Here is an 11,539-nt window from a genome sequence, read left to right as displayed (position 1 = left end):
TTCACCAAGTTGCTGCTGGTGTTTCCTTCACTCATGCAGAATAGACGTCCACATCTATTTCGACGACTCCCTCATGCCTCTTGGTGTGGGAATCGTTAGTGAAGGACACTCGTCAGGTCCTGAAACTCTTGCTCAGAGTCGGCTTCATTCCTTCCAGAGAGAAGTCAGAGGTTCCTTCGTATTAGGACTTCTTCTTCCTGGGGAACCATTTTGACATGGTTCGGGGCTTAGCCCTTCCACCTCTGGAGAAGTTTGAGAAGGTCAGGGCTCTGGCTCTGACTTTCATCACTTGGTCGCTTGTCCAGGTACATTGGTTCCTCAGTTTTCTGGGGTATCTCAACTCCTTGGCATATGTGGTCCCCCTAGGGAGGATTCACATTGGACCTCTCCAGATGTTCCTCCTGTCTGACTGGGTTCCGTCATCCAGGAGGCCCGCTTACCCAGTCGGTCAGGGAGTTCTCTTGCTGTTGGACCATTCAGGAGAACGTTTTCCACGGGGTACCTCTGACCAAGCCTATCCCCTCTATGATCCTGTTCATGGACGCGTTCATGACAGGAATGTGAGCTTACCTCGATGGCCAATGCTGCTTGGGGGAGTGGTCTGGCGAACAACTCTCGGAGCACATCAGTGTACTCGAGATGAGACTGTTCATTTGGCTCTGCAGTCCTTTAGGGGTATCCTGCAGTCCAAAGTGTGGCTACCGACAACAGTTGTTGCGTATCTGGAGAGACAGGGGCCACCAGGTCTCATGTCCTGTGTGCCCTCTCCATCCACATCCATCTTCTCTGCCAGGACATGCAGTTGACCATAGCGGTCAAGCATCTTTCTGGCAGGCTGAGTGTGTTGGTGGCCACTCTCCAGGCGCCACCAGCCGGTGTTGACGGAATGGCAGCTGTGTCCCTTGATTTTCAAGGGGAATTATCAGGCGTGGGACAGACCTATTATAGACCTGTTTGCCACTTCCCTGAACAACCAGCTGCTAACCTTCGTCTCCCCGGTCCCAGACCGTAAGGCGTGGGCTGTGGACGCCCTTTCTCTGGAATAGGAAGGGACGTATGCATATGCATTCCCTCCCTTCAACCTGGTGGGCAGGGTTCTACAGAAGTTCTGGGAGCATCACTGCTCCTTACTTCTGAGAGCCCCTCTGTGGCCGAGGCAAGCTTGGTTTCAGGAGCTCTTGTCGTTTCTGGTGGAGGAGCCCTTGGCTCTCCCCACCAGACCGAATCTCCTTCGCCAGCCTTGGCCCAGAACGACACACTCTTGACCAGAGATCCTCCACCTTCACGCGCTGAGGCTATCTCTGGAAGCCACGCCAAGGCAGGCTTTTCTCAAGAGGTGTCAGATTGCATTGAGCAATCAATCAGGGCTTCCTCTTCTGCCGTCTACCAGTCACGTTGGATGATCTTCTGTGATTGGTGTGTCGGCAAGGAAGCTTATTCATTCGAAGCCTCTGCATTTGATTGCGGACTTCCTAATCTCTCTGTTTAGGTACCGCTATCTGCCACCTGGCACTATTGCTGGCTATCGTACAGCTATTGCCAGAGTTCTTGCTTGTTATGGCAGGAAGGAGATCGGTTAGTCCTCCTCTCTTTCTGCCCTAATCAGAGGCTTTGCTATGAATAGAGTTGTTTTTAGCGAAGAATCAGGTTCCGGGGTTCTCGCACGATCCCATCAGGATCCTGGCTGTGACTAGCTCGGAGGAGCGAGATAGGTTGCTTTGTCCTTGTCGGGCTCTTAGGTTTTATCTTGATAAAACCAGGGAGGGGCGGGGCTCTCGATCCCGTCTGTTTTGCCCATTAAACAGGGGCAACGAGATATCTCCTCCCAGTTGGTTTCCAGGTGGGTTTGCCAGGTGATTTAGTATGCTTACGAGCATTTTGATGATCTGGCTCGGGCGAGAGCGAAAGCGCGGTCTCACGAGGTCAGGGCCCTTGCTTCATCCTGGGCCCTTCTCTCAATGAGTCCTCCTTTCAGGAGGTCATGTCTGCAGTATTCTGGCAGGGCAGGGATACCTTAACAGATTTTTATCTGTGATCCCTAGCTTCCCACTCAGAAGGCCTGTATTCATTGGGACCTTTGGTGGTGGCATAGTCAGTGGCTGGGCCTCCTCGTTAGCCCCGGGCCATGTCTTTCCGTACGGCGGCATGTGGGTACACCTGCTCTTTCACAGAGAGGTCCCTTCCTTCACTTTAGCACTCTGTTCTCCCTCCCTACTACTTTGGTTGTGCTGAAGGGGCTGCCTGGCTTCTAGTCACCACTACGGTAAGACGAATTCGCATACTAAAGTTATGGTAATTATTACTGAAATGAAATTGAGGTTTTTTAATGTAAAACCAATTTTCATGATGTAATACTTACCATAACTTTATGGAGTCCCACCCTATCCTCCCCTCTTCCTTATCTGCCTGGCTGCCCCTCTGTGGGGTTTATGCCATAAAGGTTATTAGAGGAAGGGAGATCACTCTGCGTTCCTGCCGTGATGGCTCATGGATCGTAGGGAGGGCGGGATTGTTTTTCTTTTGAATCTTTTGTTGTTGGGATACAAAGATGGGTGTAGGTACTGTATTTGCATACTAAAGTTATGGTAAGTATTACATCATGAAAATTGGTTTTACATTAAAAAACCTCAATTCACTGTCATGAATTCAGAAATATGAGGCAATGTGCAGAAAGAAGCAACATTGGTATTTCCATTGCTGTGAATATTTCAATGAAATTGTAATGTTGCAAACATAGTAAGGACAATGATTTAATTTTTACACTGTAATAAATATTTCCTTGCAATAACATGAGAATTTCAAAGCAGTGAAATTTTCTTAGACCCAGTGAAACAAACTTGCACAATAATTCATCGCAGTTTCATTAATTTGAGGTATTGTCATGAAGTTTTCATTGAATTTTCACGGGGTTTTTTATTATTATCTTTTTTGCAACAAATTCTATACATTGTATCTACATGTCTCAAAAATTAATTTACTTACTGAAAAGTCTAGTAGAGGTCTAGTGGGCGGATCAAAAATTATTTCTTACATACGACATATTCCATACGAAAGTGTACCATTTACTCCCATTATAAAAATGTTTTTGAAGTGAATATATTTCATTTATTTTTAACATCACCTGAAAATATGACCAAAATAAATCAATACTATGTAAAAAAATTATCAAGAATCAATAAAATCAGCATTTTAGGATTAAATTAAATTTTCCATGTGCTAATGTCATGTTTGACGGAATCTTTGACGGATATTCTGACATTAGCACTTGGATGATATACACATTCATATGAATCTCTTATAAGCTTCAGTTTTAAAAATATGTTTTAATAAAAAATCTAAAAATTTGACATTAAAACTATTTTAAATCTTGAAGCTTTCTTATATCAATGATGAGATATTGTGGTTTCAAAATTGTGCTAATGTCAGAAGTTGACGGAACAACTTGTTGCTAAGGTCAGGTGATGACGGAACAACTTGTTGCTAATGTCAGAAGTTGACGGAACTATTTGTTGCTAATGTCAGGTAATGACGGAACAATTTACGCTAATGTCAGGTGATGACGGAACTCTATTTTCAGGTTTGTTGTTTGTTTAGGTTTAACAGCCCATCAACACAATTGTATTGACAGAACTTTGTCAAATTCATGAAATTCCAAGATGTATAGTCATTAAGATCTTGTTGATGGAGATGGCGTTTCTGTGTTTAAAATAATACATTATTAATGCATTAAGCAATGCTTGATATTGTACAAGTTGTCGCACTCTTTGAAACCAGATTTAACCTATAAATACATGGCTGGTGTTGCATGTGAGGCAGGCATTATTTACTCTTCCAGAGCACACAGGCTTGCCTTCATCGTTTTGAATGTCTATGTGTTACCCATTATGTTTAACTTCAGTATGTTGATGGCTGCATCTGCAGAGTGGAATGTTCTTTCATATTGATAGAACGTATTCGGGTTGTATAGCACAATTTCAAAACAGTAAAAAATAAATCCATTTTTATGTATTTCTTCAAAAGTTTATTTCCAATTTATGAATTTCATTATTTCTTCTGTTCTCATCTTCACACCATTTCTGCAAGTAAAAAAAATGAGAAGAATAAGTATGTAAATTTCAAACACAATTCATACAATTTAGAGCCCTATATTGAATAATTTATTTTTGGTAAAAAAACATTGTTGAAAGACTGAGAAAATTTTGCACTTATTCAGGGATTAGGAGACAGTATTAATATATACAGTTAACAAGGATAGGTACATGGTAAGTTATGATTATAAGCAATAATTGATTAGGAACAAACTTTAAATGAGGTTTTAGATCCAGTACCTTCACATTCTTATAATGCAATGAGTCTTACCAAATTTGTATAACATTCTGGATCCATACATCTCAATTTGTGGGGGGTCCAATTTAGATAAAATATCAGCGGTGATGATGGCATGCTTTAATGAACCCATCACCCAACCCCCTCTTTTCTTCTCAAAGAATGAGACAAACGGCCATTCCTACACCTAAAAAAGCAACATAAAAAACACTTCACAGGTTGCAAAATTGTTTTCCTGTAATGGCATAGTTATGTTGAAATTAGAACACAGCTGGAAAATTGCACATTTATATGCTCTTCACATGTACTGATAAACTTTCTGCGATTTTAAATAATGGTGACTTGATATGTAAATTGTAAAACAATAAATGACCATTCAAAAATCAGCAAGAATTGAATTGTATGGGATGTTAAATATTATTTGATCGCAATAAATTTGAAAAGCTGTCTCCAAAGTAGAACTCTAAAACACAGTTTTGAAATTGACTAAGATTAATTGTTATAAAACACTATGCCTATATTATTCCACTTTATTATTTAGTTCAAATGTTACCAAATATATTACTGGGTGGCACCATTTTAAATAATGCAAACTAAACATGAACTTACATTGATCTCTAATTGTTTAAAATTGAGGCCAACATTAACTGTACATACACTAAAAGCAAGACCATTAAAACCCTTTTCCCTGACTGCTAGGGTATAAAATTGGAAACAAATGAGAACAAAGAATATACAAATGAAATTGTAATACAAACTGAAAGTACAATCAACACAAGAGCAGACTTGAAACAAAGGCAAGATCTACATGGAGACTTCCTGCAAAACTACAAGGAGAATAAGACCAGAGGTTCCAAAAGAATAAACATCTTCAATGATGCCACTTGTCCTGTAGATCTTTAGAAGTCTACTCAAGTGAAAAAGTAACCATAAAAAACTGGAGCCAACAATATACTTACAACAGCAGGATACGATTTTTTGCCATGAGCAATAAGTAAAAATTGCCCAGTGGAATAACTGGAAGCATTAATATATAATATATCTGATATCAAAATATTAATTACTGCATAGTCAGCGTTTATCAAACTGACAAAAAAACATCAATTTTTTTAATCTGACTTCGTATGATTCATTGTTAATTTCATGTGTTCACTTTGTTAGAATAATAACAATATATATTGGTTTTGAGTACATAAAGGACACAACAATTATCTATCATGAGATGGTACTGGTAAAAGATGTAATTGTGGGAGGAGACACCAATTACCTGTTGTCCATGGTTGCTTGATTCTGTTCACCCACACTTGCTAAATTCTCATCATCAATGATTGCTGGACTCTGGACACTTCAATTACAAAACATGACATCATTGTAATTGTAATCCTTCATTTTAATTCACAAAGTAGGATGAGGAATGTTTGTCTTACTCAAATAATGATTGACATTTTGTCTTAATTTTGGTGTATGGATTGGATATTGTAATGTACATTAACAGTATCTAAACTCAGTTACATATATTATGCACTGTTGCATGCTTTCACAATGCTTTGCTTTTGATCTTCACTTGACATCTAGTTAGTTTATGATATAATTTAATGTATATACATGTACTCGGAAATTTTCGTCACTGGATACTTTCCCCCTTGGTAAAACGCAAAATACTTTCATCTACTTTAAAAAGTTGTAATTAGAAAATGAACTTTTCTCCTTCCTGTTGTATTCTCTCCATCCTCAAAAGGCGAAAATATCCAGGTATACAGTATTTACTTCACATGTTGTAGTATATGCACCATCTGATCCTTAGACATCCTATGTAGTATGCTAGCTAGCTTGTAACATATCTGCATGGTGTGCGTTGTGTGCTAATGCGTATGGATCACTAACCAGTCAATCCAAGCACAATGGAAACTGGGGGTTCTAGCTAGTGCTACTAAAATTTGAATGGCTATTTTCATACAGCACTTATGATATAAAAAGGACTATAATATGTATGAATACACTAGTAGTGTACTGAACTAGTATGGTGATCGGCATTTCAAAATTCCTTACAAATTTCAACTGTTCATAGATATCTTGAGCAATTTAGTCAGGTCATACAGGCACATTATAAATCAATGGTTTTTGTTTTTGTTCTGTGTCTACTTACTGTTGGTTTCCCTGATAGGCTTTTATTGGACTCTCCGTCTCCTGTGAACTGGCTATTGGGCTTTCCATTGCCTGTGAACTGGCCATTAGAATTTCCATCTCCTGTGAACTGGCCATTAGACTTTCCATCTCCTGTGAACTGGCTATTAGACTTTCCATCTCCTGTGAACTGGCTATTGGACTTTCCATTGCCTGTGAAATTGCTGTTATTGGACTTTCCAAAGACCGTGAACTGAAAACAAATCAAAATCATTAGGTATAAAGGAACAACATTTATTAATATTACAATGTACTGGTATAAAAACTGAAGGATTTGTAAGGGTGTTAAGGTAGAGAAAAATCTGGCAAATTAATGAATTTATCTTTTGTTCCGAGTCTACTTACTGATGGTTTCCCTGATAGGCTATTATTGGACTTTCCATCTCCTGTGAACTGGCTATCACTGGTATTGGACTTTCCATCTCCTGTGAACTGGCTATCACTGGTATTGAACTTTCCATCTCCTGTGAACTGGCTATCACTGGTATTGGACTTTCCAGCTCCTGTGAACAGGCTATTACTGGTATTGGGCTTTCCATCTCCTGTGAACTGAAACCAAATCAAAATCTTTGTATAAAGGAATAACTTATATTTATTGATATTACAATGTACTGGTATGATGATTGACAGATTTTTCAGGGTCTTAAAGTGGAGGGGAAACTGCAATACACGGAGAAAAATCTCAATCAGTGCATGCCTACCCTTTTGATTTTGATGTTTGGCTGTTTGTACATCCCTACCCTTTTTGTATTTCTGTGTGTACCTCGATTAAATGCCTATTAGTCAAAATATAAATATAGTACCTATGATTATAAATCAATTATTACTTACTCAGTAACTGTCTGAAGCAATGTATCCAGGAGACTGTCATCCAACTCAATATTTTCATCAGAGTCATCTGTGAAATTCTCATTCCGACCACAAACTTGGATGAGAGGAACAAAGTGGTTTGGTATCCAATTTTCCTTTTGTAGATCTTCTCTAGTGGATGTCCACATAATGAACAGAGGCTTCCTATGTCGCAGAACAAGAGGGTTGATTTCCAGACCTAATACTGCTTTGGGTACTGGTCCCCCAAGTCTGGATAAACAGAAAAGACTGTGCTTCCTAGCATATCAGCGAGTGCAAAGAGCTGCCATATTCCCATGCACTCTTTGTCTCTAACAACCGCCATAGCTTCTGCTCTAAAAATTCTCTTAATTACAGATGGTGTGATTTTATCGCCTGCCGTGTACAGTTGAGACATCATAGTGTATGTGACACTTAGATGATCACCTTCTCCTTTGGGAAATTCCAAGCCTTGTTGTAGATTGTCATTGTTGGTATACAATTCTTCCCCCAGGCACATGGCAGTTACAATCCTAACTCTTATCTCTTCATGGTGTTCCTCATTGCCAAAACATGCGACACTGACCGACCTGGGCAGACAGTTTCCATCACCTGTAATTCTGACTGGCAATCTGTTGCTTAGATCATTATTTACAGGCAGTAACCTTAGAGCCACCTTATCAGCAACCAATTTTGATTGGACCACTGTTACTGTATCATCCACTTGTACATGGCATCTTCGGAAATATTTGTCTTCTGTTAAATGTAAGCATCTTCTTTGAAGTTCATCAAATGATGATGATTTCTGGAGGCTGGAAAGAGTGTTTCTGAAGAAAAGCACACGTTCATCCCCTTCGATGGACAATTGTTCAGGTGTTACATTTACCAGTTGAAGTGCTTTTCTGGTCCTTTTTCTTGTCTTCTTTTTTGGGGATGGTTTCTTCTCTTTGGTGCTCTTGGCTGCATTTTTACTGGAATTGTTTTCTTTGTTGGCGCTTTGTTTCTGACTTGGTTGTCTTTTTCCTTCATCACAAGCACTTTCTGTAATATTCTTTGAACTTCCAGGCTCCCCTGAATTGCTAGTGAGGTAAATTTTTTTGAAAGGGGCAACAAATTCTTTGTTCACACAAGAATATCCTTGGCTGTCCATCTGACAAGACTCGCAGAAGCAGGAAAGATTTCTGACAAGTAGTGTTGACAATTCAGGTGAGTTGTTTATTATTTGGTGAAGTTTCCTTGTTCCTTTCACAGTCTTTGTGTGGTTCTCCTTTCCTTGCCTTTGGATTTCTGATTTTGGAATGTAGAAAAACCTCCTCTTGGATAGACAGTCATCAATTTCTAAGTTTTCATGGCAGTACATGTACATATCCAATACATTGTTTATAACCACTTTTTTACCTGTAATAGCTCTATCTAAGGCCCTGTTTACCACTCCGATCTCTGCATCACAGTCACCTTTTCCATGTTCAGAGCCAAAGAAGTTCCTGTTCACTTTTCTGTCCATCTTGGCCAATATTCCAAAAGGTCCTCTTGACTTGAATTGTGCACTGCAACCGTCACTAAACAAAATAGTTTTATCTGGGATTCCTATCCTGTTACTCAAATCCATGTAAACTTTCTCCTGAAAATAATCCACAGCATGATAATCATGGTTTAGATCATCAGATATAACAATGTCTGCTTCTCTGACAACACCTTGTTGAGTGTGGTAGTAAGAAACAACAGGATACATAGTGATTTGTTCAACAGTATAAAATACTGACTTGATTTCTTCCTGATACTTAATGCTTCGGTTTTTAGCAAAATCTACCACTTGAAGGAGGGTTTGTTCTGGCAAGGTATTCTTAATCAATGAAAACTGAAAATCCTGCCATTTAGCAGTGTGTAGGTGGGAAACAAATGTTGTTCCTTGTGATGGCTGTAAGATGTCTTGAATGAATTCCTCCAATATTACCCTTTTTTGTCCACTCTTTGTCTTGAGTATCCTTTTCTTTTGCCCCTCTTGGCTATGGTACTCCCATCTTACCCATGTGAATGTTTTCTCCTCAGGGATGTCCATGTAGTAGTTTTTCAATGTTTCTGCAAAATTATTGCATGCAGAACATTCTCGGTTGACACATTTCTGTTTGAAAAATTTCTCATTGTCAGACTTCCGACAAAGTAGAATGTTTAGTAATGATCCTTCAGATGACACCTTTTTGCTCTTTGGACAACATCTATTTAATGTTAATAGTTTATTTCTGACGTTCATACAGTAAACGCAACAGCAATACTCTCGAAACTTTTCTGCAAGCTTTCTCACATTTCTAGGTCTTTTGGCTGCAAAACGCCCAAGTCCAACTTTGACTGATGATTCTAAATTGAACTTAGCATGGGCCTCACTGATGGAAATTTGCATCAAATAACCAGGACCCTCTTTGGTGGCGTAACGTTTCGTTGGAAGGACTCGTGATACATCTGATCGTTTATAAAACTCTTTTATGCAGTTATTGACATCCTGTGATTTTCTTTTCTTTTTCTTAGTTTTCTTTGTTAGGTTTTTTCTGTCAATTTTCAGTTTTGTAGCAACTGCGCGCTTGCTAAGATTTCTGTATCTAACTACAAGAGACCTTGCCAAGACTACCAAGGCCTTTTTTCCTTTAGTTGTCTTCTTCATTTCCTTTAGGCCAGCTTCTGGAACATGGATGAACTCATCAGCGATGGTTTTCCTTACTTTTTTCTGCTGTGGACTGGAGTTTTTGATTACATTGCGTAAGATTGTGGCAAACTTCTTTGGGGACTTTGGAAGTGTTTTTCTTACATTAGATGTAATATTCCATTCACTCTTTTTTGTTCTGAAGGGTGTACTGGATTTATCCTGCACTTCTGTAACTGTTGCCTTGGAAATATTTTTTCTCTCTCTTGATCTACGCTTTCTCTCTCTGTCTTTCTTCTTGACCCATTCTTTCTTCTGGTAATTCATTCTTTCACGTTCATTGCGTTTTGCTTGCCGATTGTACTCTTTCCTTTGCAGAATTTTTGCCCTGGTTTCAATAATACATGCATTTTTCTCTTTTCGTGATTTCTTTAAGTATGTTCCACTCTGTTTTCTTCTGTTTTCATATTTCTCTTGTCTCTTTCTCTGCAATGAAAGGATTCTTTCTTTCTCTTTAACCACTTCAGGGTCTGGATTTGTCTTTTTAAGTTCTCTTTTTATTTTATCTCGTTTTTCTTTTACTCGCTTTTTTTGCTTTTCCAAATAGTGACGATACTTGACAGGATCAGCCTCTTTAAGCCATTGTCTATATAAGTTACTCCTATGTAGTCCTGTAACAGGAAAAAAAATAATTGTTAAATGAAAAGGTTTGGATTGGCCCACATACTTAAAATAAAATCATATATCAGGTCCTTAGTTAGATGACCCTGGCTGCTGATAGGATGTTAAACAACTAACAAACGAACAGCTAAGTGCACAGCAAATAACTATTGGGTGTATTATCTCCCTTCAAGGTAGCCAAATATTGGTGACCACTCAATCTGTTAAGAAGTCAAGCTCCATCTGTAATGAACTGTTCGATTTTTTGGTTTTGGAAGAGCATAAAATGTCTGTTCAGGGGAAGCGAGATAATTGACTGCTATGTTGTCATGATCAATTGTAATGTTATTAAATAAATGTTTCTGATTTAACTGTTGATGTCTGTCTTCTTGTTGTTCTTTGTAACTGGGTATGTTTATTAAAATATTGTGACTTAACCTGAACTTGTGCATGTATTCTAGACAACTGCCTTTAAAAACGTTAAAACAGTGGTGAAGCCTTAGACTTTTTGATTTACATTTAAGAGGTCAATTTTTCAAGTTCTTTAAAAAAAACACTAGTTCAAAGTTTAGAATAAACTTTTCCTAATGGTATCAAATTGCATGTCTCAAATCCCAGGTATGCTTAATCAAATACTGTTCACGGATCCAAGATTCATTTTTAATTGACCTTTGCTTTTAATATGATGTGAAACAATGATAAATTCAACAAATCATCAAATTTGAAGCAATGGCTTGATAATTTACAATGAGTAAATTGCCTCAGATGTCCTGGATTGGTCATTTAGCTCCTTTGTCATGGGTTAACTGTTGCCTCAGAAGTCTTGGATTGATCATTAACTCGTATGTCATGGGTTAACTGTTGCCTCAGAAGTCTTGGATTTATCATTAACTTGTATGTCATTGG

At 38.6% G+C, this 11,539-nt stretch overlaps 1 protein-coding gene across 1 annotated transcript; it reads right to left on the bottom strand.

Annotated features, from left to right (window-relative positions):
• Nucleotides 1–3,998: 3,998 nt before the first annotated feature.
• LOC132564757 (uncharacterized) lies at nucleotides 3,999–11,291 on the bottom strand. The gene is given in 9 exon segments (XM_060229386.1): nucleotides 3,999–4,076; nucleotides 4,360–4,513; nucleotides 5,594–5,671; nucleotides 6,473–6,703; nucleotides 6,856–7,059; nucleotides 7,342–7,582; nucleotides 7,585–8,694; nucleotides 8,737–10,644; nucleotides 11,270–11,291. Coding segments are annotated over 8 exon segments (3,849 nt in total). The 3' UTR covers nucleotides 3,999–4,076; nucleotides 4,360–4,458.
• Between the last annotated feature and the right edge of the window lie 248 nt (nucleotides 11,292–11,539).

Source organism: Ylistrum balloti, unplaced genomic scaffold, assembly GCF_031769215.1.
Source record: "Ylistrum balloti isolate Yb309-2 unplaced genomic scaffold, AGI_CSIRO_Ybal_v1 Utg372728, whole genome shotgun sequence".
NCBI lineage: Eukaryota > Metazoa > Mollusca > Bivalvia > Pectinida > Pectinidae > Ylistrum > Ylistrum balloti.
This window is presented reverse-complemented; position numbering and strand designations above follow the sequence as displayed.